At 50.5% G+C, this 27,711-nt stretch overlaps 1 protein-coding gene across 1 annotated transcript; it reads left to right on the top strand.

Moving 5' to 3' along the window:
* The first annotated feature begins 101 nt into the window (after positions 1-101).
* CATSPERD (cation channel sperm associated auxiliary subunit delta) lies at positions 102-27,692 on the top strand. Its single transcript, XM_049788306.1, has 23 exons — positions 102-172; positions 518-572; positions 2,676-2,752; positions 4,604-4,676; positions 5,554-5,668; positions 6,105-6,172; positions 7,300-7,413; positions 8,118-8,201; positions 8,902-9,052; positions 10,464-10,559; positions 11,901-11,983; positions 12,852-13,028; positions 16,451-16,564; positions 18,282-18,371; positions 19,317-19,375; positions 20,326-20,404; positions 20,994-21,046; positions 21,671-21,745; positions 22,010-22,126; positions 23,946-24,108; positions 24,997-25,154; positions 26,858-27,047; positions 27,657-27,692. The coding sequence occupies exons 1-23, from the start codon at positions 102-104 to the stop codon at positions 27,690-27,692; spliced, it is 2,298 nt and encodes a 765-aa protein (XP_049644263.1).
* The last annotated feature ends 19 nt before the right edge of the window (positions 27,693-27,711 follow it).

Below are 27,711 nucleotides of genomic sequence, written 5' to 3'. Positions count from 1 at the left end.
CTGTGGGCCGCGCATGCCCAGCCGGCGCGGGGGTGGGGCTGGGGGACCCCACTGGAGGCCGTTACAGGACAGTGGCTGGTCCAGGCGCATCTCCAAGGGACATGCTGGGCCTGACGTTGCTGGTGGCGGCCTTGTGGCTGTGTCCTGGGGCCAGAGCCAGCTCGCTGTGCCGGTGGGACCTTCCTCTCGGGGTCCAGGGAGGGTGGAGTGATCCAGGTTACATACAGGAAGAGGTGGCCTAAGGGTTACTCAATGCGGATGCACATGAGACCATGTGCAAGGCCTGGCCCTTGGAGTGTGTGTGTGTGTGTGTGTGTGTGTGTGTGTGTGTGTGTGTGTGTGTGTGTGTGTGTGTGTGTGTAGTGTGTGCAGTTCCTCCTGATGCTACACTCAGGAATCACTCCTGGCAGGGATCAGGGATCAGAACTGGGGATCAAACTCGGTTCACCGCATTCAAAGCAAGCGCCCTCCCCACTGTGCTCTGGCTCCAGCCGGATATCTTGTTTCTCACTTCTAGGTACTATACAGTGAGGACAGGAACGATATTTGACAGCAGCAATCAAATCTATGGGGTAGGTGGCTGTGACGGCCTTAGCCTCTGTCTTCCACCAAGTGAGAACAGCAGACAGGCCCAGAGTTTCCCACACGCCTTGGGTACCAGGGCTGACCCAGGCATGCGATGGGCTCATTGGTCTTTGAATGAGGCGGGGAGCCTGTACATCTCACTAAAAACAGCACTGAAGAGGCCTGAGCTGAATTCTTCAAATATCCCTGATGGGCCTGTGGAAGGTTTCTCATGGATCTGCCACATGCAAGGTGGGAGCTTCACCCATTAGATAAATGCTCAGACCAGGCAGAGCTTAGACTTTCATTCTGCTGTTGCTTTTATTGCTTATGTTACTGTTAGTTTTTTTTTTGGGGGGGGTGAGGGGGACACACTCGGTGGTGGTCCAGGGTTCCTCCTGACTCTGCACTCAGGTATCATTCCTGGCAGGTTTGGGAGTGGATGCCGAGGATCGAACCCCAGGTTAACCACATACAAGGCGAGCACCCTCCCCACTGTGCTATGGCTCCAGACTTGCTTTTTTGTTTGTTTATTTTTGTTTGGGGGCCACATCTGGCAGTGCTCAGGAATTCCTCCTGGCTCTGGGCTCAGTAATTATGTCTGGCAAGGACCGGAGAGATAGCACAGCGGTAGGGCGTTTCCCTTGCAAGCAGCCGACCTGGAATGAGTCTGCCAGGAGTGATTTCTGAGCACAGAGCCAGGAGTCAGCCCTGAGTAGTGCCAGGTGTGGCCCACCAAACCAAAAATAAATTAGAACATCAATCACCTGCCCTATTAACATGATTTGTTTTGGAAATGAACATTTCCACCTTAATTTACAAAGTGGCCTGTGTTGAAGAGGTAACCTTTTTTTTTTTTTAAAGACTGACTTGATTTATTTTTTTATTTGAGGATAGTTTGGGCCACACCTGGCGGTGCTCAGGTGTTACTCCTGGCTCTGCACTCAGAAATCTCTCCTGGGGGCTCGGAACAAGTAGCACAGTAGGGCCATTTCCCTCTCACACAGCCGACCCAGGTCAGACCCGGGTTCAATCCCCAGCAACCCATATGGTCGCCAGATCCTGCCAGGAGTGATTTCTGAGTGCAGAGCCAGAAGTAACTCTGAGCACCACCGAGTATGACCCAACCCCCCCCAAATAATTAAAATAAAAAATATGGGGCTGAAGTGATAGCGCAGTGGTAAGGTGTTTGCCTTGCAAGTGGCTGATTCAGGACAGACCTTGGTTCAATCCCCGGTGTCCCATATAGTTCCCCAAGCCAGAACAATTTCTGAGTGCAGAGCCAGAAGTAACCCCTGAGTGTCACCAGGTGTGGGCCCCCCCAAAACAACTCTCCCAGCAGGCTCAGGGGTCCATATGGTGTGCCAGGGAATAAACCAGGGTTCATCCCAGGTTGGCCATATGTACCCAGGTAGGCTTCCTGCGTGCAAGGCAAATGCCCTCCCACTGCGCTATCACTCTGCTCCCAGCCCTTTCATTTTAAAGATTGACTGTTTTCTTTTTCTTTTTTTTTTTTTTATTTGGGATGGTTTGGGGCCACACCCGGCAGTGCTCAGGGACTACTCCAGGCTCTATGCTCAAAATTTGTTCCTGGCAGTTTCGGGGAAACATATGGGATGCTGGGGATTGAACCTAGGTCTATCCTGGGTCAGCAGTGTGCAAGGTAAATGCCCTCCCTTGCCGTGCTTTCACTCAGGCCCAGATGCTTCCTCTGGTGGCCCCTTTTTGTTGTTTGGCTTTTTTTCTTTTTCTTTTTTTTTTTTTGGGGGGGGCCACACCCGGCGGTGCTCAGGGGTTACTTCTGGCTGTCTGCTCAGAAATAGCTCCTGGCAGGCACCGGGATTCAAACCAACCACCTTTGGTCCTGGATCAGCTGCTTGCAAGGCAAACGCCGCTGTGCTATCTCTCCGGGCCCTGTTTAGCTTTTTTTTATTTACTTATTTTGGACTCTGTCACTAAAAGCTTTGCCCAATGGCAGTATCGCTGCCAATAAGGTTAATCCGGGAACTTGTTCACTCAAATCTGTAAGTAGGACTGGCGTGAGGAGAACATTCTCTCTCTTGGAGTCTGTGACTCAGTTGCTCATGCTAAGATCATGTGATCCTCTCCAGGACCTGCTGTATTATGCCTCTTCCACGCCACGCTTGATAAGGCACCCGTGTGATAACAATATAGCCGTGTATTTAGGGTGAGTATGTTGAAGACCTTCCCCCAGTGTGGATGAGGATGTGTGTGGTTTGAAGGAGTGGGAGCACATCTGACAGTGCTCAGGAGTTACCCGTGGGTGGGGCTCAGGCATCACTCTTGGCGTGACTGGGGAACTGGATGAGATGCCAGGAATTGAACCTGGGTCAGCTGCACGGAAGGGCAGTGCCCCCATTGTATTTTTGCTCAAGCCCCAGTTATTACACTTTGAACCATGAAAGTGTTCCAGGCTTGTATTAGTTCACCCATTCTTCCCCGAATTCTTCAGCATCACCCTTTGGTGCCTTCTGGGCTGGAGTCAAAGTCCAGGATTCTCTCTCTCTCTCTCTCTCTCTCTCTCTCTCTCTCTCTCTCTCTCTCTCTCTCTCTCTCTCTCTCTCTCTCTCTCTCTCCCTCTCTCTCCCTCTCTCTCTCTTTCTCTGTCTCTCTCTATCCCTCTCCCTCTCCCTCTCTCTCCCTCTCTCTCCCTCTCTCTCCCTCTCATTCCCTCTCATTCACTCTTACTCTCCCCTCTCTCTCTTTATTTTTTGGGCCACAATCCAAGGTGCTCAGGGTTACTCCTGGTTCTGCACTCAGGCATCATTCCTGGCAGTGTTCAAGGGAGACTATGGGATGCCCAGGATCGAACCCGGGTCAGCCATGTGCAAGGCAAACACCATACCTGCTGTGCTATTGCTTTGCCCCTCTTCCTTCCTTCCTTCCTTCCTTCCTTCCTTCCTTCCTTCCTTCCTTCCTTCCTTCCTTCCTTCCTTCCTTCCTTCCTTCCTTCCTTCCTTTCTCTCTCTCTCTCTCTCTCTCTCTTTCTTTCTTTCTTTCTTTCTTTCTTTCTTTCTTTCTTTCTTTCTTTCTCTCTCTCTTTCTTTCTTTCTTTCTCTCTCTCTTTCTTTCTTTCTTTCTTTCTTTCTCTTCCTTCCTTCCTTCCTTCCTTTCTTCCTTCCTCTTTTATCTCTTTCCTTCCTTCCTTCCTTCCTTCCTTCCTTCCTCTTTTCTCTCTTTTCTTTTTTCTTTCTTTCTTAATCTTCCTTCCTTTCTTTTTTATTTTTGGTTCTTTGGGTCACACCCAGTGACAGTGACACTCAGGGGTTACTCCTAGCTATGTGCTCAGAAATCTCTCCTGGCTTGGGGGACCATTTGGGATGCCAGGGGATCGAACCGCAGTCCGTCCTACATCAGCCATGTGCACAGCAAAAGCCTACTGCTGAGCCACCACTTGGGCCCCTCTTCCTTTCTTTTTGGTCTATTTTTTACTATATTTACTATATTTAATATATTTTTATTTAAGTAACATGATCATAGTTGGGTTACAGTCACAAACAGAACACCTCCCTTCACCAGTGTAACATTCCCCCTTCCCATCCCCTGCCTGTATTCAAGACAGTTATTTGTTTTTAAGTTCAATAAATTGTATTTTTTTCCTTAAAGGATAAGAGTAAAAACATATAGTAAAGGTGTGATAGTGGCAATTGCCGTTGTTTGCATAGGTCCAGAAAAATATGGGGAAAATGGTGAAAAAATCCTTGGCCTGATTACAAAAAGGCCTCACTCCAGAAGTTTATTGGCATAAGACTGACTCTGAGTTCCAGGCATACCAGTCTGTCCAAACCAAGTCATTCTCTGCAGTCCCGTTTTTGGTCTGTTTTTTTGCAAGATGCTCAGGGCTTATTCCTGGATTTCGCACTCAGGGATCACTTCTGGAGTGATTTTGGGGACCCTATGGAGTGCCAGGGTTTGAACCTGAGTCAGCTAAGTGCAAGGCAATTGCCCTCCCTGCTGTCCTATTGCTTCAGCTCTGAGCAATGGTCCAAACTGAATTCTCTTGCTCTGCTTCTTTCAGAACGCAAGTCTTTTTCTCGAAAAATAACTTTGAAAGCAGTTTGGTTCCACTCTTTATCCCACCTAAATTTCAGGTACTTAATTTTCTCAACCCCCTAAAGAGTGTTCAAGCCACTGGAACCAGCAAGTAGGATGCTGGCCTTGCCCACGCTGGCCCAGTTCGATCCTCGGGATTCTACAACGTCTCATGAGCACTGCCAGGAGTGGTTCCTGAATACAGAGCCAAGAGTCAACCCTGAGCATCAGTGGGTGCAACCCCCAAACTAATAACCCAGTGAATAAACAGATAAAGGACCAGGGAACAGGACTGCTAGAGAGGGGGTGAATATTGGAGCACTGAGAGCTGTCAGTCAACCATCAACTCTGTGACTGTATCGCGGGGATTAAAGTGGAAGGAGTCAGAAAGATTTTTCCAAAGACGATGAGCAGGGATTTGCCTGGTTTGAGTCCCTGGCACTGCACAACGTCCTGAGCACCACCAGGGGTCACTGTTGCAACTAGAACAAGGTTACCCCTTAGTACCACACATCTGTGCGAAGCACCTTCCAAATGCTAAGAAAAATAAATATCGAAAAAAATAATTGGGGTGGGGGGAGGGAACCACACCTGGCAATGCTCAGGGCTGAATCCTGGCTCTGCACTCAGGGATCACTCCTGGTGGTGTTCAGAGGACCTATGGGATGTCAAGAATCGAACCTGGGTTGGCTGCGTGCAAGGCAAACGTCCTCCCCACTGTGCTGTCACTTTGGTTCTGAAACCTGCATTTCTGGGGCTGTTTGTGTCTTTCTGCTTCTTTGCTTGCCCCCCCCACAGACTTTGCTCAGAAGTTCTGGGGCTCCCCAGGACTGAAGTGCAGTGGTATGGCCTGAGGGTGCAGAACTCCTCAGGACCAGGGATCTGTGGGCCTCCAGGACACCCCCTCAGCGCCACATCCATTGTGACTCATCTCAGGTCAGCAAGCCAGAAGTCACCATGGCCCACTTTACCGCCACCGTTTTGGTTTTGGTCGTGGACCATAAAGTCTACCTTTATGAGTACAACTTCAAGGCCTGGTTTCAAGGGGAAGGTAGCGTGTGGTGGGTGGGTTGTGTGCTTGTGTGAGGGGGCTGTGTGTATGGGTGGAAGTGAGCGGGAGGCATCAAACCCAGGCCTTTTCCCACATTCAGGGAGAGAGACAATAGAGGGAGAAGAGAGAGAGACAAAGAGAGAGAAAGAAGGGAGTGGAGGATGGGGGACGGAGCAGTGGCGCAAGCGGTAGAGCGTTTGCCTTGCGATTTGATCCCTCAGCCTTCCCATGTGGTCCCCCCAAGCCAGGAGTGATTTCTGAGCGCAAAGCCAGGAGTAACCCCTGAGCGTCATCGGGTGTGGGGCCCCCCCAAAAAAAGGAGTGGAGAAGGGAGGGTGGGAGGGGCAGAAAGAAGAGGAAGGAGAGAGAAAAGGGAGAAAGGTTAAGAGGAAGGAGGGAGAGGGAGGACCTAGGGCAACATTAGCTGTTTCTGCAGGCATCAAAGGTTCTGTGACCCATGTGTCCGGTGACAATTGTTGCTACAGTTCCCATCCCGTCTGCTTGGTGAGTGACCCCCCCCCAAGTCTGCCATCCCCAGAAAAGCAGGGATGGGGGCTGGAGACATAGCACAGCGGTGGGGCATTTGCCTTGCATGAGGCCAACCCAGGAGGGACCCATTCGATTACCAGCATCCCATATGGTCTCCCGAGCCTGCCAGGAGCGATTTCTGAGTGCAGAGCCAGGAGTAACCTCTGAGCACCACTGGGTGTGCCCCCCCCCCAAAAAAAAAACCCAGAAACACAGGGATATGGGGTTGAGAGACACACCTTGTTCAGGGCTTAGCAATCACCCCTGGCAGTACTGGGGGTGCTCTAGGGGTCCCAGAGATTGAGGTGGATCCCATGGAACAGCCAAGATGGACACCTTCATCACCCAGTGATGCAGGTTTCAGTGGCACCCACTCTTTGCTGAAAGCAGAGCCAGAAGTCACCGTGAGAATTCTGCTGGGTGTGCCCCCTGGAAAAAAAAACTCATTGATCTTCTTGTTTATCTCATTAAGGCTTAACAATATTGTGTGTCTCAGGAAAGGTTTTGATCTAGTGGTTTTGTTTTCATTGGATTTGGGGGACTCATTCTAGCTCTGGGCTTAGGAATGACTCCCGGTGGAACTGGGGAAACCTTTGGGATGCTGGGGATCAACCCTGGATCAGAGGCCAGAATTATAGCATACCATTTGCCTTGCACGCGGCCAACACGGGTTCAATCCTTGGTATCCCATAGAGTTCCCCAAGTCTGCCAGGAGTGATTTTTGTTTATTTATTTATTTTTTGGTTTTTGGGCCACACCCGGCGGTGCTCAGGGGTTACTCCTGGCTGTCTGCTCAGAAATAGCTCCTGGCAGGCACGGGGGACCATATGGGCCACCGGGATTTGAACCAACCACCTTTGGTCCTGGATCGGCTGCTTGCAAGGCAAACGCCACTGTGCTATCTCTCCGTTGTTTGTTTATTTTTGGGTTTGGGGCCACACTAGCCGGCGCTCAGGGGTTACTTCTAGCTCTGCACTAAGGAATCACTCCTGGCAGGCCCCGGGGGGGGGGGGGCATATGGGATGCTGGGGATGGAACCTAGAATCCTCCCTACCTTTGTGCTATTGCTCTAGTCCTAACCACCATCCTCTTCTATCTTCCAGTACGTAAGTGAGACTGTGTTTGCTTACACCTATGGAGAAAAGGTGTCTCAAACCACCATCTATGTCTCCAAATCCGGAGGTTATGAGTTTCGTGTGTACAACTTTCCGAGACAGGTGAGTCCAAACTCAAGGAATGAAACAGAAAAAGACAGAAGCCTGGGGTGGGGCAAGTCATAGGACAGCAGGGAGGGTGCTTGCCTGGCACACAGCCAACCTGCATTTGATCCTCAGCATCTCCTAGCACTTCCCGAGCACTGCCAGCAGCGATCCCTGAGCACAGAGCCAGGAGTCAGAGCACTGCCCACCAGGCTGAGGTTAGAGCCAGATCCTCCTGGTGCTCAGCATAAGTGCTCCTTCTCCAACCCACTTCATCTGACCTTAATGAAGGATTCTGTTGGTCAGTTCCTCCCAGATTGTCTTATTTTGTCTTTTTTTGGGGGGGTACTCTTGGTGGTGCTCAGGGGTTACTCCAGGCTCTGTGCTCAAAAATCGCTCCTGGCAAGCTTGCGGGACCATATGGGATGCCGGGGATCGAACCCAGGTCCGTCCCAGGTTGACCGCATGCAAGGCAAACACCCTACCACTGTGCTATCACTCTGGCCCAGTCTTTTTTTTTTGGCTTGGTTGGTTTAGGTTTGAGGGTCATACCTAGTGATGCTCAGGGGTTATTCCTAGTTCTGCACTCAGGGATCACTCCCAGTGGTGTGATCAGGGGACACGAAGGGGTGTTGGCTATATGGGTGGGTGCAGGCTGGCAGGTTGTGAGGCAAGTATCCCTCCTTTTTCACTCACTGTCTGGATCTTGCTTGGATTCCCAGAAGGAGCTTGTCGGGATGCTGGGAGGGATCTTCAACTTCTACACCTTGTCGCAGGTGGGACTGCTTCTTTTCCACAACAAGACAGTGAGTCACTCGGGCCCACTGTGGCTGTGCCCACAAGGCAGGGGCTGGGAGGTGACCTGAAAGAAAGACACCTGCCTCGTGTGCTAGGTTTGACCCTAGCACCTCATTCGCCCCTCGTTCCCCCCTCTCTCAAAATTCATAACTTTGTTGTTTTGGGCCTCATCCGGCAATTCTCAGGGGTTACTACTCCTGATTCTGCATTCAGGAGTCATTCTGGCAATGCTTGGGAACCAGATGGGTGGCAGGGGACCCAACCCTACCCTCCATTCTATCTTTCCATAGGATATTCCCGTCATCCATTCATCCAACCACCCATCCATCCACCCAGCCATCCAAAATTCATCCACTCATCATTCCACCACCCATCTACCCACCCATCCATTCATCCACCCACCCACTCAATCACTCACCCATCTACCCATCCATCCACTCACCCACCCACTTACCCACTCACCCATCTACCCATTCATCCACCCAGCCACTCGCCCATCTACCCATCCACCCACCCATTCATCTACCCACCCATCTACCCACCCACCCATCAATTCACCCAGCCAGCCACCCACCCACTCATCCATCATCCATCATCCATCCATCCATCCATCCATCCATCCATCCATCCATCCATCCATCCATTCATTATTCACCTATCCTCCCACCCAACATCCATTCATCGACCCAACAACCGTTCTCCCCACAGGCCATGTTCAGCTATTCTGAGCACCCCCTGAACCGAAGTTTTGGGCACACCTTTAGCTACGAGAATATGCCTGAGGTGGTCATACCCCCAGGCCAGAAAGGCATCCTTCTCTTCTGGAGCAACCAGAGTCTGTTTATTTCCCGAAACTCAGGTAAGTTTGGCTCAAGCTCAGTGCCCAGCTCTGGGCAAAGAGGGCACATGCCCTTCCATCCTCTTTCCCCAGATTTGAGTGGATTAATAAAGGTAAACTTATCTCCAGGCCTCCTCTCTTCTTTCATATTATGGGGTCTTCAGGGCCCCATTGGTAGATTCCAAAAATCACTGAACACCAAAGTATAGGGTCTGCAATTTTGACCTAGAAAACTCATCTGTTATTTGGGGACTGATGAGAAAATGAAAGGACAAGACCTTTACCTGCCATGGCCTGGCAGACAGAGCAGTACTGGCAATTCTCAGAATGCCTGAGCTCCAGACACCAACAAGAATAAGGCAAAGACCCAAAGGCAGTGCACAATGAGGCTGCACGCACTCCTACCATTGCAGCTTGCCCCCAGCTCAGGGCAGAACCCTGAATATGGATGCTTCCTTAAATAAAATATTTCTCTTAGGTTCCAGAGAGATAGCACAGTGGTAGGGCGCTTGCCTTGCACGCAGCTGACCCAGAACTGATGGTTCCATTCCCTGCATCCCATATGGTCCCCTAGAGCCTGCCAGAGGCGATTTCTGAGTGCAGAGCCAGGAGTAACCCCTGAGCATTGCTGGATGTGATGCAAAAACATAAAAGTTTTTGTTTTCCTTGTTCTCATAATTAAAAATAAAAAAAATTATAGAAAAAAAAAGTTATGGGAAAAAAAAGTTTTTGTTTCTCCCAACCCACCTACCTAGGGCAGAAGGAGGCAATGAGCAAGTAGATTCTCCCCTTTTTGTTTATTTGGGGGCCACAACAGGCAGTGCTCAGGGGGTTACCTCTGGCTCTGCACTCAGGAATCAATCCTAGTGGTTCTCAGGGTGACCCCATGGGATGCCGGGGATCGAACCATTTGCAAGGCAGCCTGCTGAACTATAGCACCAACCCTTGTAATACCCTATATTGAACACCAGAGGGTGCCTAAACACGCTAGATGCTCCTCAGAGCTCTGTACCAAGAGCCTGCTACCAGATGCTTCTGTGTCCTTGTGCAGAAGTGTGCCTGCATTCCTTACAGTGCACGGAATGGAATCCGGGTCCCCACACGTGCCAGCCAAGCGCCCTCCGCGGGAACTGTCCCTCCACACCTCTTTTCTTTTCTTTGCCATCTCTGTGCTCCTTTGTGTTTGGTTTGGTCTGATTTGGTTTGGTATTTGGGGGGGGGGTGTGCTCAGGGGTTACAACTGACTGTGCTCTGGAATTACTCCTGGCAGTGCTCAGGGAGGACCCTAAGGGATGGCAGGGATCGAATCTAGGTTGGCTATGTGCCAGGCCAATGAACGCCCTCCATGCTGTGACCCCAGAGGGACCAAATGGAGCGTGGATCCCCCATGGGGTAGGAATGCCTTTGCCCACTCTGCCTTGCGGTGCCCTAGGTCAACTGGTGATGCCTATTTACCTGAAGGAGAGTCACAATGCACCCCATTACTCTGTCTCAGAACTCAACCTAGCCCTTCACAACTTGGCTGCTAGTAAGTACCTACGTCCCCCACCGTGGCAGAACTTTCTAGAAGGTCTCCTTATCTGACTGGTGAGGGGTGGGACTCCCAAAGAGTGCTCAGGGAACTTTGGGGCCATTCCTTATTGTATCTGGCCAACTACCCAGGCTTATAAAGTGGAATTTTAATTTGGGGGGGGTCACACCTGGTGGCGCTCAGGGGACCATATGGGGGGCTGGAGATTGAACCCAGGTCAGCTGTGTGCAAGGCAAACGAATACCTGCTGTGCTATCACTTGGCCCCCATGATTCTTTTTTATTTTAAGCTTTATTCAATTTTTTGTTTGTTTTCGGTTCATACCCAACCCAGAGGTGCTCAGGGTGACTCCTAGTTCTGTGCTAAGAATCACTCCTGGAAGGTTTGGGGGATCCTAGAGGGTGCCAGGGATCGAACCAGGCTTAGCTGTGTGCAAGACAATACTCTGCCCACTGTACCCTTACCCTTTACTTGAGGGGGGTCATGGCCTGCAGTGCTCAGGGGTTACTCACTGCTCTGTGCTCAAAGATCATTCCCATGTAATGTCAGGGATGGAACTTGGGTCTCCTTGTATGTAACTTTAAAATACATAAATAAAAATGAAATCATATATGCTTGGGAATCATAACCAGGGAAACTCAAGAGCTGTTTTAGTTTTCTGGCTTGGTGTTTGGGAGTTGTTCTCAGCAATGCAAAAGGATGATGAAGTCTCCAGTTTTTTTTGGGGGGGGTCACACCCCGTGGTACTCAGGGGTTACTCCTGGATCCACACTCAGAAATTGTCCCTGGCAACCATGGGGAATCATATGGGATGCCGGGATTCAAACCACAATTTGTCCTGAATTGGCTGCGTGCAAGGCAAATGCCCTACCGCCTACCGCTGTGCTGTCTCTCCAGCCCAAGTCTGACCCAGGTTTGACCCCAGGACTCTCACGGTGAATGCTATGCACTAGCCTTTGAGCTCTCTCCAAAAATTGAGCTTGATTTAGCTGCATTCAAGAACAAATAAATACCCTATCTGCTGTGATATTGCTCTGGCCAGGAAAATGTAAAATATTTCTGTCTGGGGCCCGGAGTGGTGGCGCAAGGGGTAAGGCGTCTGCATTGTCCACGCTAGCCTAGGACGAACAGAGGTTTGATCCTCTGGCGTCCCATATGGTCCCCCAAGCCAGGAGCAATTTCTGAGTGCAGAGCCAGGAGTAAACCCTGAGCGTCACCAGGTGTGGCCCCAAAACAAAAACAAAACAAACAAAAAACTTAAAATAATTCTAAAAAAAATATATTTCTGTCTGGTGAAGTAACCTTTAATAAATCGGTTATTTTTTGTTTTGTTCCTAGATGACAATGAAATAGCAGTTTTAACTGTTCAGAAGAACATTTTCTATGGTTACATGGGAATCCTGTCCAGTAACCTATTAAAAGTAGGTAAAAAGTCAGGGGGTTGGAGCGATCATATAGCAAGGAGGACATTTGTCTTGCACATGGCTGACCTGCGTTTGATCTCTGGCATCCCACATAGTTTCCTGAGCCTGCCAGGAGTGATTTTGGGGCACTGAGCCATTGTCGGGTATGGCTCAAAAGCCAAAAATAAATAAACAAACAAACAAATAAATAAATAAATAAATAGGTGAGGGGCTGGAGAGATAGCACAGTGGTAGGGTGTTTGCCTTGGATGCAGCCAATCCAGGACAGGCAATGGTTTGAATCCTGGCATCCCATATGGTCTCTCGAGACAGCCAGGAGTGATTTTTGAGTGCAGAGCCAGGAGTAGCCCCTGAGCACCATGGGGTGTGACCCAAAACAAAACAAAAAGGTGAAAAGCAAAGCCTTGTCATTGCAGGATGAAGGGAAAAACTTTGATTCTTTCTTTCCAAATTTTCAGGAATCTCTCCTGGTGGGGTCCAGGGACCCTAAAATAAGAACCAGCAGGAGGGCCCAGAGAGATAGCACAGCAGCATTTGCCTTGCAAGCAGCCGATCCAGGACCAAAGGTGGTTGGTTCGAATCCCGGTGTCCCATATGGTCCCCCGTGCCTGCCAGGAGCTATTTCTGAGCAGACAGCCAGGAGTAACCCCTGAGCACTGCAGGGTGTGGCACAAAAACCAAAAAAAAAAAAAAAAGAACCAGCAGGGATTGAACCTGGGTTGGCCAGTGCAAGTTATTCCTGACTGTGCTCAGGGGACCCTATGGGGTGGCAGGGATCAAACCTGGGTCAGTCATGTGCAAGGCAAACACCCTCCCCACTGTGCTATGGATCCAGCCCCTCCAGCTTGTATCTTTAATTTCTTAGTTCCCAGACCCAGTCATATGGTCATCCCAGACAGTCCTAAGTTTCACGGATGTGGGAAAACTGGAAATCCTGACACCCATTGAAGACTTGAATTTCTCTGTCTTCAATTTCGAGAAGTGTCTGATAAGTGTGCAAGCCATTCTTATGGACCCCAAACTCGGAGTGGAGACCTGCAAAGTATGTGTTTGTGCTTGTCTAGCTCAGTGTTCCAGCCTCTCTTTATAAATATTGCAGTGGAGGAGAAAGCCCTGCAGAGTTTGGGAAAGTTTGTGGTGGGTGTCTGGGATCAAACCTGGAACTCCTCCTCGAAAAACCAAATGTTCCAGCCCTTTATTTCCTGCTAATTTTTCTGGCTCTTTTGTGGGGGGCTATACCCAGTAGTGCTCAGGGTTACTCCTGGCTCTGCGTTCAGTAATCACTGCTGGCAGGCTCAAGGGACCATGCTGGGATTGAACAGTGGTTGTTCTTGGGTCAGTGGCGTTCAAGACAAATGCCCTCTCGCTGTGCAATCCATCCGACCCCCTCCTGATAATTTTTATTATAACACATCCAGGTATCCAAGTTTTCCCTAATACAGTTATTTCAGGCACTCAGTGGTCCAACACTCATCCAAGTGCCCCTAGTTCCAACACCTTCCAAGTGTCATCAGTTTCAAGGGCCACATCTAGTGGTGCTCAGGGCTGACTCCTGGCTCTGCACTCAGGGATCAACTTCCTGGTGGAATTTGGGGGACCTGATGGGGGTCCCACCACTTCTAAGGATACAGAAGTCATGGATGGGCCCGGAGAGATAGCACAGCGGCGTTTGCCTTGCAAGCAGCCGATCCAGGACCAAAGGTGGTTGGTTCGAATCCCGGTGTCCCATATGGTCCCCCGTGCCTGCCAGGAGCTATTTCTGAGCAGACAGCCAGGAGTAACCCCTGAGCACCGCTGGGTGTGGCCCAAAAACCAAAAAAAAAAAAAAAAAAAAAAAAAAAAGAAGTCATGGAGGTGGGGAGAGAAATTTGATCTACTTTATCCCCCAAAATAAAACATCCTTCAAAAATAAGATCAACTTACAGGGGTTTTATTTTATTTTATTTTATTTTATTTTATTTTATTTTTTTGGTTTCTATTTTCGGGCCACACCTGGTGATACTCAGGGGTTACTCCTGGCTCTGCACTCAGAAATTGCTCCTGGATTGGGAGATTATATGGGACACCAGGGATCAAACCATGGCCTGTTCTAGGTCAGCCGCATGCAAGGCAAACACCCTACCACCTGCACCACCACTCTGGCCTCAAAACCCACATTTTTTAAAGAGTAAAAAATAAAATTAAGCTTGGTTTCCCCCCTAAAAAAGGCAAGAAAAGGGGCCTGAGAGATAGCATGGAGGTAAGGCATTTGCCTTTCATGCAGAAGGTCGGTGGTTCGAATCCTGGCATCCCATATGGTCCCCTGAGCCTGCCAGGAGCGATTTCTGAGCACAGAGCCAGGAGTAACCCCTGAGCGCTGCTGGGTGTAACCCAAAGACCAAAAAAGAAAGAAAGAAAGAAAAAGGAAGGAAGGAAGGAAGGAAGGAAGGAAGGAAGGAAGGAAGGAAGGAAGGAAGGAAGGGAGAAAGAGAGAGAGATAGAAAGAAAGAAAGAAAGAAAGAAAGAAAGAAAGAAAGAGAGAGAGAGAGAAAGAAAGGAAAGAAAGAAAGAAAGAAAGAAAGAAAGAAAGAAAGAAAGAAAGAAAGAAAGAAAGAAAGAAAGAAAGAAAGAAAGAAAGAAAGAAAGAAAGGAAAGAGAGAAAGAAAGAAAGAAAGAAAGAAAGAAAGAAAGAAAGAAAGAAAGAAAGAAAGAAAGAAAGAAAGAAAGAAAGAAAGAAAGAAAGAAAGAAAGAAAGAAAGAAAGAAAAGACGGGCCCGGAGAGATAGCACAGCGGCGTTTGCCTTGCAAGCAGCCGATCCAGGACCAAAGGTTGTTGGTTCGAATCCCGGTGTCCCATATGGTCCCCCGTGCCTGCCAGGAGCTATTTCTGAGCAGACAGCCAGGAGTAACCCCTGAGCACCGCCGGGTGTGGCCCAAAAACGAAAGAAAGAAAGAAAGAAAGAAAGAAAGAAAGAAAGAAAGAAAGAAAGAAAGAAAGAAAGAAAGAAAGAAAGAAAGAAAGAAAGAAAGAAAGAAAGAAAGAAAGGAAGAAAGGAAGGAAGGAAGGAAGGAAGGAAGGAAGGAAGGAAGGAAGGAAAGAAAGAAAGAAAGAAAAGAAAGAAAGAGAGAGGGAAAGAAAGAGAGAGGGAAAGAAAGAAAGTAGAAAGAAAAAGAAAGAGAAAGAAAGAAAGAAAGGAAGGAAGGAAGGAAGGAAGGAAGGAAGGAAGGAAGGAAGGAAGGAAGGAAGGAAGGAAGGAAGGAAGGAAGGAAGGAAGGAAGGAAGGAAGGAAGGAAGGAAAGAAGAAATAGAAGGAAGAAATGGCAAGTGCTTGGGGATACCCCCTGGTGTTAGAATTAGGAACAATTGGGGCCAGAGAGATAGCATGGAGGTAAGGTGTTTGCCTTTCATGTAGAAGGTCATCAGTTCAAATCCCGGCATCCCATATGGTCCTCCGAGCCTGTCAGGAGCGATTTCTGAGTGTGAATGCAGGAGTAACCCCTGAGCACTGCCGGGTGTGACGCCCCCAAAAAAACAAAAACACAAAACAAAAAAATAATTGGGAACAACACCTACCCTGTTTCCCCAAAAATAAGACAAATTATATTAAATTTTGCTCCCAAAGATAGCTAGGTCTTATTTTCAGGGGTTGTATTATTTTTCCATAAAGAAGGATACAATACACATTTTTTTTTTTTGGTTTTTGGGCCACACCTGGCGGTGCTCAGGGATTACTCCTGGCTGTCTGCTCAGAAATAGCTCCTGGCAGGCACAGGGGACCATGTGGGACACCGGGATTCGAACCAACCACCTTTGGTCCTGGATCGGCTGCTTGCAAGGCAAACGCCGCTGTGTTATCTCTCCGGGCCCACAATACACATTTATTATTAAGTGAAAATAAAGGAAATTTATTACCTGTGTACAGTATGGTAGTACTGTAGTTGTCAACACAAACCAGACACACTGAATCCTCCAGGCACCAGTTGGGGCAACCCTAGCAACCAGTTTATGGTAAATTAATTTTCATTCTGAGACAGAGCCGGGGGGGCCTTATTTTCAGGGGATTTCTTTTTTTTTTTTTTTTTTGGGCCACACCCGGCGGTGCTCAGGGGTTACTCCTGGCTATCTGCTCAGAAATAGCTCCTGGCAGGCACGGGGGACCATATGGGACACCGGGATTCGAACCAACCACCTTTGGTCCTGGATCGGCTGCTTGCAAGGCAAACGCCGCTGTGCTATCTCTCCGGGCCCTCAGGGGATTTCTTATATTTTACCCAGAAGAGAAAACCTGTAGGGGCTGGAGCGGTTGCACAGCGGTAGGGCGTTTGCCTTATACGTGGCTATCCTAGGATGAACTGTGGTTTGGTTCCTGGCATCCTTTATGGTCCCCAAGCCAGGAGTGATTTCTGAGCACATAGCCAGGAGTACTGGGTGTGGCCCAGAACAAACAAAAAATGTGGGTTTTTTGGGGGGGTTCATCCCACCAGGTAGAACTTCTGGAAGGAGAATTTGCAAATGAAGTATTCATCATTGACATGAACAGCAAGTTGGAACTGATGGCCACCATTATCCCTCGGCCACACATGTCCCTGATGCCTCTGGTAATATTTTCATATCATTGGGGATGCTGCTAATGATTTTTTGTTTTACTTTGGGGCTTTGGAGCCAAACCTGGTAGTTCTCAGGGTAGACTCCTGGCTCTGCACTCAGGAATTACTTCTGGCAGGACTCAGGAGGACCTAATGGGGTGCTGGAGTTGGCCGTGTGCAAGGCAAACACCTTAACTATTGTGCGCTCTTTCTCTGATTCCTGTAACTTCAGGGGTCTGAGAAAATGTGGAGACTGAGGAAGTAGTCCAGTGCGAGGCACTGGATTCTATTCCTAGCACTGTGGGGAGATACAAGGGGATGATTTTGGGGAGATAATCCCCAAATCAGAAGCACATGCTTAGTATGTGGGAAGCAGGGTGAATTCCAAATCCTACACCCCAAGTATAATGCCAGAAGTAACCTCCACCCACAGTTCTGCTTCTGTGTCCTCCAAAACTTCTCAAAATAAAGAGATGGTGTCCTTGGATCTGAAAATCACCAGTTTCCCCCTAAAACCCCAAGGACAGGTTGTTAACTTGAAAGTGGGGCGACTGGAGAGAGAAAATGGGGGAAGGCAACGCCTTGAACACAGTTGTTCTGTTACTCAATCCCCAGTACCACAGAGGAGTCCCTCAAACATAGCCAAGGAATGGGCACTCCAGAGTACTGAGCCAGGAATAAAATTCCTGTGTACCACTGGGGCCACTCGATCATAGAACCAGGAGTAGCCCCAGACCGCCACCAGGGAAAGCTCCTGAGCACAGAACCAGAAATAGACCTTAAGCGCCACCAGGTGGAGCTCCTGAGCACAGATTTAGGACTAGCCCCTGAGCACCACCAGGGGGAGCTCCTGAGAACCAGAATCAGTTCCTGAAGGCCACCAGGCGGAGCTCCTGAGCACAGAACTAGCAATAGCCTCTGAGTGCCACCAGGGGGAGCTCCTGAGCATAGAAATCAGGAATAGCCCCTGAGCACCACCAGAGGGGAGCACAGAACCAGCAATAGTCCCTGAGTGCCACCAGGGGGAGCTCCTGAGCACAGAACCAGGAATAGCCCCTGAGGGCTACTGGGGAAGCTCCTGAGCACAACCAGGATCAGTCCTGAGGGCCACCAGGGGGAGCTCCTGAGCACAGAACTAGGAATAGCACCTGGGCACCACCAGGGGGTATTCCTGAGAAACAAAATCAGTTCCTGAATGCCACCAGGGGGAGCTCCTGAGCACAGATTCAGGAATAGCCCCTGAGGGCCACCAGGGGGAGCTCCTGAGCACAGAACCATGATCAGTCTCAAGGGCCACGAGGGGGAGCTCCTGAGCACAGAACCAGGAATAGCTCATGAGGGCCACCAGGGGGAGCTCCTGAGTATAGAACCAGGAATAGCCCCTGAGCGCCACCAGGGAGCACTGAGCACAACTAAAATGGCCCAACTCCCCCATATCCCAGGATAAAACAAACAAGAATAGGAGGGTATGAGTTCATGTTATCAGAAGATAAGTGTGGGGTATCTCGTCTGGCCTGGGGACCTCACCTCTCCTGTACCAGGCACCTGTCTGGGTCTTGTAATTCTTCAGAATGGGGTACCCTGGCCAAGATAGAGGGATTGTATATGGCCTTTAACTGGCAGCTGCCTGGCACCCCAAATTCATTGCCCCCCCCATCCCAGAACAGCCTCTGATGTCTGCCATTGCTGCTCCAGGCAGACTTCTCCTGACTCTGACCCCCACCTCCAGGTGTTGGTGAGTAACCCCCATTCCTTGGGGCTGGAAACCAGGATGTTTGAGGACAGTTACACAACATACAGGGATAGCAAGTTTAAGCTGGTGAGTGATGCGGAGGAATTGAAAGGGGGTCCCTTACCCCTGACTCTGGGTGCCAGACCCTCGACCCCAACAGGCTGCAGCCACCCAGAGGAGTGGCAACCCTTCTCCTGCCAAGGTGTCCCATGGGAGGAGCACTGGTTGTATGAACCATGAGTTTAACCTTGACCCACATGTATTTATATGTCAGTGTGTCTGCACGTCCATGTATCTGTGTATTCATGTGTGTCTGTGTTTTCATATCTTGTGTATGAGGGAGATGCACAGTGGTGCTTAGTGCTCAGGGCTCACTCCTGGTGGTTCTGGGGAACCCTGCGGTGGCCCTGGGGTTCCCTAGTGTGAGGCTGCACTCAGCCCATGGAGTATCTCTGCAGTCTCAGAAACCTTTGGAAGGGGTGGAATAAGAACCCTGGGAGGGGCTGGAGTGATAGCGCAATGGTAGGGCATTTGACTTACACACAGCTTCCCAGGACAGACCTTGGTTCAATCCCTGGTATCCCATATGGTTCTAAGCCAGGACTGTAATGCTCAGAGGTTACTCCTGGCTCTGCACTCAGAAATCACTCCTGGGGGCCGGAGAGATAGCATGGAGGGAGGGCATTTGCCTTGCATGCAGAAGGACGGTGGTTCGAATTCTGGCATCCTGTATGGTCCCCCGAGCCTGCTAGGAGCGATTTCTGAGCGTAGAGCCAGGAGTGACACCTGAATGCTGCCAGGTGTGACCCCCCCAAAAAAAACAAAAAAAAAAAAAAACAAAAAAAAAAACACACATGGACACACAGATACACATAGATACAAAAACACAGGTATATGGACACACATAGATTTACACAGATAAAATAAAAAAAAAAAAAAACCCTGGGAAGTTTGAGCACTTTCTGGGAACCTGCTTGCCCCACATCTCTATCTGGGCAACACTGTCCCAGCTGTTGTCTCTCTCTTTCACAGTACATTTCCCTTCAGCAGCAGCATCACTCAGGCCGGACAGACCCCAACTTCACTTCCTGGTATATAGTTGTCCACCGCTATGGTGACCGGGGGGTGGGGTCTCAAGTTCTGTCAAGTTGGGTGTCATATGGTCTTTTGTATAAGAGTTAACAAATGCTATAGCAAGAAGAGGTAGAGATTCCGAAAAAGTGAGGTACTATGTGAACTTGGACTTGATCTGTGTTCTGACTGTCCTGGGGTATATGAGTAGGTGTGGAGGTAGACGGATAATGAGTGGGTGGTGAATGTTGATGAATGGATGAATGAATGGATGGATGACTGGGTGGATGGATTAGTGGGTGAATGGATAAAAAGATGTATGAATAGATGAATGTATGGATGGGTGGATGGGTGGATGGGTGGAAGGATGGATGGATAGGTGAATGGCTGGCTCTTTGGCTGGGTGGATGGATGTATAGGTAGATTGATGGGTGGATGATGGATGGGTGGGTGAATGGATGGATGGATGAGTGATAGAATGATGGATCAATGAATGGATAATTCAATGGATAGATGGGTGAATGGATGGATGGATGGATAGAAGGATAGATGAATTAATAGATGGATGGATGTGTGGATAAATGAGTGAATGGATGGGTTGATGGATGGAAGTATAGGTGGGTGGATTGATAAATGAGTGGATGGGTCAGTAGATGAATGAATGGATGGATAAATGGATGGATGAATGGGCGAATGGATGGATAAATGGGCAAATGGATGGATAAGTGAGTGGATGGATCGATGGATGGATGGATGGATGGATGGGTGGGTGGGTGGGTGGATGGATGGGTGGGTGTTGGGTGACTGGATAGTGAATGAATTATGGATAGATGGGTACATGGTAGATGCATAGATGCATGGATGGAGGATGATGGCTGTGTGGGTTGGGTAGATGGATGTTGGGTGGGTGGATGGGCAGATGGGTCCACAAAAAGTGGTCAGTTCCACACATCATCTCATCATCTTGCAGGATCAAGAGGGAGACTGCGTCCACCATCACTGTGGACATCGCCAACAAGGAAATTTCTTGTGTGAATATTCACCCTCTGGTGCGTCTGTGCGAGCATAGGATGCTGGGAACCTCCAGCTGGGAACTACCATCCCGGCTCAGGAGTTTTTTTTGTTTTGTTTTGTTTGTTTGTTTGTTTTGGTTTTTGGGCCACACCCGGTGATGCTCAGGGGTTACTCCTGGCTATGCGCTCAGAAGTCGCTCCTAGCTTGGGGGACCATATGGAACACCGGGGGATCGAACCACGGTCCGTCCAAGGCTAGCGCAGGCAAGGCAGGCACCTTACCTCTAGTGCCACCGCCCAGCCCCTGCTCAGGAGTTTTTATTCGATTGGGGTCTCACACCAGCAGTGCTCAGGGCTGACTCCTGGCTCTGAGCTCAGGGATCACTTCTGCTGGGGCTTTGGGGAACTTATTGGGTACTGGGGATGGAACTTAGTCTGGCTGTGTGCCTTCCCCACTCTTCTTTTGCTCTATCCCCCCCCCATGTGGGTTTTTCAGGGCTGGGGAGTCATTCTTGTTTTGAGGCCACACCCAGCAATGCAAAGCAAAAATGCCTGCCTGCTGTGCTGCGGCTCTAGCCCACCCTGTGGGTTTGATCTGGGGGGGTCCCCATCTCTCCCTCCTCAGACAGCCCTTGTCACCATCGGTTGCAACGTGGACAAAAAGATCATTATTCACAAGTAAGGAGGGGACAGAGTTTGGGGTGGGGGGCGGTCATCATGCGAGGAGGCCCAGTTTTTAGGTTTTTAGGGTTCTTGAGGGGGGTCATTTCTCCATCGTCCCTTTCTGCCCCCTGAAAAAAAGAAACTCTGCTGGAGTTTATTAGGCTTTAGGGATTGGAAGGAAGGAAGGGAGGGAGGGAGGGAGGGAGGGAGGGAGGGAGGGAGGGAGGGAGGGAGGGAGGGAAGAAGTTTCTTTCAGGCACTGTCCCACACTCTGAATCTAGCAGCAGCTAGACCAACCTCTGGCCTTTTTCCCAGCACAGAACAGGGTGCAAACCCTGAACACCCATTCCAGGGTGGCTGCAATCCTGGGGGTTTTGGGGTCTTGGGTGAGGACACAAGGGTCAATTGTGACCCCCAGGGGCCGGGCGGTGGCGCTGGAGGTAAGGTGCCTGCCTTGCCTGCGCTAGCCTAGGACAGAACTGACCGCGGTTCGATCCCCCGGCGTCCCATATGGTCCCCCAAGAAGCCAGGAGCGACTTCTGAGCGCATAGCCAGGAGTAACCCCTGAGCGTCACAGGGTGTGGCCCAAAAACCAAAAAAAAAAAAAAAAAGAATTGTGACCCCCATCTTGGGTGGCAGGGACATCACTTCTTGTAACAAGGGCTTCCTGGACCACGTAGACCTCCAGAACAACTTTAGTTACACCCTGGAAAAGTGAGAGACTCCAGCCCGGCTTCTCCTGGAAACCCCATGACCCCGACCCTCCTCCCAGCCCTGCCTGAGGGGGCTGTGCTGGTTCCGAGCACCAGGCTTTGGGCTTGAGCGATGGGCCAGCGGGGAAGGCAAGAGGCCTGGGTTCCATCCCCAGCACCACCCCCTGGGTTCCCAGCTCCCTTCTGCAGGGAGTGCTGCCCCTCATGCCCCCACCTGCCGAGACGAGCCCAGGCGTGCAGCGGGGTCTCACACAGCCCCCCACAGGGACATCTACAGCCCCAACCCCTTGGGGGTGGACCTGGAAGTCAACTACAATTACCCGATGCTCGGCTGCCCCCTGCTGGTCTATTATGACACTCCCTGGAAGCCTGTTCTGCAGCTGTAAGTTCTGGGGGAGGTCACGGCTGGGGGGGGGCTTCACTTGCCCACTGACCCCCAACAGCCTCTGGGGTGACTTTCCCTAATACCCCATTCCAGTTCCCCTCAGAAGCCCCAGCTTTTTCTCTACCACTATTTCAGCTCTTGGCTGAGTCCTGAGTCAACCTGGTCCTTAAGCCACTGACAGGAACTGTGGAAAGTTGGGGGGGGGGAATTCCACAGTGTTCCCCTGAGTGCTTCCTTGAATGACCCCTGTGTGGTCCCCTGAATGCTCCCTGATTGTGCCGCAAAGACATCCCAGAATGATGAGTGCTCCCCGAGTGCACCTCCATTACTGCTCCTCCTAAACATTTCCCCCGAGTGCTCCTGAGCTGGGAGACTGGCATGTTCTCCCGAACACCTTCACCCTCCTTCGTGGCCCGCAACAAACCTTTATCCCCCTGCGTACAGGCCACGATGCTCTCCCATATGGGGAGAAGCGATGCCAGAATTAGGGGCACCCCCTAGCATGCAGACAGCCTTGGTTCAATCCCTGATACCCTATGGGGTTTCTAGAACACTGCTTTGACTGATGGCTGGCTCCTAGCTCTGTGCTCAGGGATCATTCCTAGTGGAGCTCAGAGGACCCTATGGGATGCCAAGGATCAAACCCGGGGCAGCTGTGTGCAAAGCAAAGGCCTTCCCCTCTTGTGCTATTACTTTGGCCCTAACAAAGCTTTGTTGTTGTTGTTTGGGCCATAACCAGTGACACTCAGGGGTTACTCCCGGCTATGCGCTCAGAAATTGCTCCTGACTTGGAGGACTATATGAGGCGCCAGGGGATCGAATCACAGTCCATCCTAGGCTAGCATCCAAGGCAGACCCCTTACCCCTTGCACTACTGCTCCGGCCCCTTAACAAAGCTTTTAATAACAGATTTTCCATTATTTTTCATGATTCTCATCCCCATAATCCTCAAAGCAACTAATCAGCAAAAAAAAAAAAAAAAAAAAGCCTCCGTGTCCTTGAAGGACAGAAGCAGAAATAGTACAAGGGTTCAGGCACTTGCCTTGTATAATGCTAATACACTGAATCAACACCCCCCCCACCCCATCTGGTCATCCAGCAGCCCCAGGGATCACTCCTGAGCATAGAACCAGGAGTTGCCCCTGACCATGACAGGCGCTCCTTTCCCCACAAAAACCCAACCCACCTCAGGCCAGAAATGACAGTGCCACAAGTTAGATACTTGTGTTGCATATGGGTTTGATCTCCAACAAGTCACAGGGTCCCCTGAATCCTGCCAACCCAGTCCCCTGACTGCTCAGAACCTGGAGCCAGCCCTGAGCACTGTTGGGTGTGGCTCCCCCAAAAATTAAAATAAAAACAAAACTCCATGCTGGGCTGGAGTGATAGCACAGCAGGGAGGACGTTTACCTTGCAAGCAGCCGACCCAGGTTCAATCCACGTCATCCCATAGGGTCCCCCGAGTCATTTCTGTGCCCAAAGCAAGAGCTCAGCAGTCCTGAGCACTGCTGGGTGGAGCCCAAAAACCAAACAACAAACAGTTTGGAGCGATAGCACAGCAGGTAGGACATTCATTTGCCTTCCAATGCAGCTGACCCAGGTTCGATCCCCAGCATCCCATATGGTCCCTGGAGCCTGCCAGGAGTGACTTCTGAGTGCAGAGCCAGGAATAACCCCTGAGTGCAGCTGGGTGTGTAGCCCAAAATCAAATCAAATAAATGAACATAAACTCCATACCTGTTTCTTGCCCTTCACTCTGCTCCCACCCCCACGGGGGTGCCACCTGTTGTGCCCTCAGTGTGTGCATGTCCCTTAGGTGGGAAGGAGAAGAATTTCAGGAGATCATCGAGGCTGAGTATGTGTTGAAGGAAGTGAACGGACTCTTCACGTATTCTTATTCTCTGACTGCCGAGACTGCTCACTGCACCTCTCAGCCGCAGAACTGGAGTTCTTTGTCCAAAAGCAAGTGGGGTCGACAGGTACGCCCTCCTCATCTCCTGAGCATTCCCAGTCAGACAGGAAAGCCTACTTGCCCAGTATGTGTGTAAGGGGACAGAAACAAAAAGCACTAAAGGGGCAAGCTTAAATCAACCTATTTTATGGACCGGAGCCAGAGCACAGCAGGGATGGCGTTTGCCTTGCATGAAGCTGACCCGGGTTTGATTCCCAGCATCCCATATGGTCCTCTGAGTGCCGCCAGGAGTGATTCCTGAGCTCAGAGCCAGGAGGAAGCCCCTAAGCCTGGCTAGTTGTGCCCCCCCCAAAAAATTTAATATATGTTTCTGGTGGAAGAGAGACTATAGAAGGTCAGACGTTGGCTTTGCTCACAATTAACCCTCTTGTGATTTTCCCAGGGCTTGTGTGAATTTGTTTTGGGGTGACACCCCTTGGAGCTTAGGGCTGACTCCAGTTCTAAAAAAGTTTTTTATTGGGCTCCCTAAACCTTACCTGGAGGGATCCCTGAGTGCAGAGCCAGGAGTAAACCCTGAGCACAGACCCATGCCAAAATAAATTGGGGGGTGTTTTCACCCACATCTGGCGACGCTCAGAAATCACCCTTGGCAGGCTCAGGAGACCATATGGGTTGCCGGGGGTCTAACCCGGGTTCGTCCAGTGTCGGCCATGTGCAAGGCAAATGCCCTACCACTGTGCTATCACACCGGCCCAAAAGAATCATTTTGGAGGGCTCCAACTGCCTTTGGGCTTACAAGGAAGGAACCCAAACATCACTTCCCTCCCCTGGGAATCACCTTCTCTATTTCCAATCATCCCCCTTTAACCCTAAAACTTCACTCATTAAAGAAGTTGGGTGTGCCAGGGCCCCAAGTGTTCCAGCCTTGGTGACCCTGCCTCTGTCCTTCCCCCAGAATTACCAGAGCTGTCATGACTCCAACAACCTCAACCCCTTATTGTGGCCTGAAGTCCGGTATGAAATCTTGGGCGGCCGCACCGACAACAAGTTGGTGTTCGAGCAAAGGAACGGGATTTATATCTTTTCTCTCTCCGTGGTGGATCCCTACTACAGGTGGGCAGCGAAGAGGAGCCAGGCGAGTGGGGAGCACTGCAGATCGCATATTTGGGGGCCCTCTTTTCTCTCTCCCCTTGGTAGGCCTCCCTACATCTGAATCACTTAACAGTTCTTTTTTTTTTTTTTTTTTTTTTTTGGTTTTTGGGCCACACCCGGAGGCGCTCAGGGGTTACTCCTGGCTGTCTGCTCAGAAATAGCTCCTGGCAAGCACGGGGGACCATATGGGACACCGGGATTCAAACCAACCACCTTAGGTCCTGGATCGGCTGCTTGCAAGGCAAACACCGCTGTGCTGTCTCTTTGGGCCCATCACTTAACAGTTCAAACTGTTCCAGTAGGAGGCTGTTTGGGGATGGAGGATGATGAGGGACTCGTTTATTCAATAAAAATATAACCAGAGGCCGGCAAGATAGTATGGAGGTAAGACGTTTGCCTTCCATGCAGAAGGATGGTGGTTCGAATCCCGGCATCCCATATGGTCCCCCGTGCCTACCAGGGGCGATTTCTGAGCACAGAGCCAGGAGTAACCCCTGAGCTCTGCTGGGTGTGATCCAAAAACCAAATAAATAAATAACCAGAGGGGCCAGAGCTATAGCACAGCGGGTAGGGCATTTGCCTTGGATGCAGCCGACCCAGGTTCAATCTCCGGCATCCCATATGAACCCCTGAACCTGCCAGGAGTAATTTCTGAGTACAGAGCCAGTATGAACCCCTGACACCGCCAGATGTAACCCAACAATAACAACAACAAATATGGATGGTTGGTTGGATGGATGGATGGATGGATGATGGATGGATGGATGGATGGATGGATGGATGGATGGATGGATGGATGGATCCAGAGTGCTGGAGATAGTCCAGCAGGGAAAATAATTGACCTGGATACTATTCCTAGAACCCTATAGAATCCCTTAACCCCATGAATTCCTGAGCACGAGCCAGGAGACAGCTCTGAGCACTGCTGAGTTTGGTCCCATAAAAAAAAAAGTGGGGGGCTGGAGAGATAGCATGGAGGTAAAGCATTTGCCTTTCATGCAGAGGGACTGGTTCCCCATGCCTGCCAGGGGCGATTTCTGAACATAGAGCCAGGAGTAACCCCTAAGCACTGCCGGGTGTGACCCAAAAACAAAACAAAACAAAACAAAAAAAAGTAGGCTGAAGCAATAGGAAAGTGAGAAGGTCACTTGCCTTGCAAGCTGCTGACCTAGGTGTATTTGATACTCGGCATATCTGAGCACTTCAGGAGTGATTCCTGAGTGCAGAGCCAGGATTCCACCCTAAGCACCTAAGCTGAGGATGTTCAAAAGCCAAAACAAACCAAAAAAGACTTTAATTTGAGGGCCTAAGCAATAGGATAGTGGGGAAGGCATTGGTCCTTTATGCCATAGACCCAAGTTTGATCTCCTGCATTCCATAGGGATCCTTGAGCACTGCCAGGAGTGACCCCAGGGTGCAGAGCCAGGAGTCGCCCCCCCCCGGGTGTGTCCCAAACCCCCCAGTCACCCCCAAAAAGTTTGTTCTCTGTCTCACCAACCTCTAATCCCAGAGGGCGCAGACAGCCAGGGAGGAGACTCACCACGCCAAGGGGCTTTGGGTAGCACGGGGAGTGATACAGGCCTTGGGAGCATCCTGGGATGCTAAAGATGGGGGGGCCTTGGGAACTGTGCATCCCCAGCTAACACACCCCCCTCCGCCCTCAGCTACTGCCAGCTGGAAACCCTGTTCAGCATTTATGTGTACGGCGCGGTGCCGCCCACCGCCGACCAACTGGACATCCCCATCATCGTGGGTATGTTCGCACTGTTGCTGTCCCTGTGGGTCGCCTACATCATCTCGATTCTGAGCCCCAGGGCGCTGCTCAGGGCACTGCTCAGGAGGTGGCGAGCACGGGTGTGGTGCCACCGCAAATAAAGTGTTTCGAGTCCCCGAGTGTGTGCTTGGTCACACACAGTCAAGTGCGCGTACACACACACACACACACACACACACACATTTTTGTGTTCCTGTCCCACCCGTGTGTGTGTGTGTGTGTGTGTGTGTGTGTGTGTGTGTGTGTGTATGTGTGTGTTTGGGCCACATCTAAATGTGCTCAAGGCTGACTCCTGGCTCTGCGCTCAGGGTTGACTTCTGGCTCTAAGAACAGAAATCACTCTGGCATTGCCCAAGGAACCCTATAGATTCTATAGAATGGAACATGCCCTCCCCACTGAGTTATTCCTTGGGTGCCCCCCATCCTACTTTTGTGTGGCCCATGTTTTGGGGACGTCTCTCATGGCAAGGCAAATGCCCTCCCTGCCATTCCATGGGCTGGCATCCCTCCATCTTCCCCCTATGCCACCACCTCCAGGCTGCCCACTATTGATTGTCCAGGAGCTCTGGGTGGGAACAGGGATGGAGAATTCCCACTGCCTGGCTCCTTGGGGGCTCTGCAGGGTGGGGAGGAGAGGAGAGAGGCCTGTGTCCCATCACCACCCACCCTCTCCACTCCCTGCCCCCCAGGGTTCCCCTCTCCAGCGCCTTCCTGGCTGCCCATGATGCCACAGTGCTCACAGAT

This window comes from Suncus etruscus, chromosome 15 (genome assembly GCF_024139225.1).
Source record: "Suncus etruscus isolate mSunEtr1 chromosome 15, mSunEtr1.pri.cur, whole genome shotgun sequence".
NCBI lineage: Eukaryota > Metazoa > Chordata > Mammalia > Eulipotyphla > Soricidae > Suncus > Suncus etruscus.
Note: the sequence above shows the minus strand (reverse complement) of the source record. Positions and strands in the feature narration are given on the sequence as shown.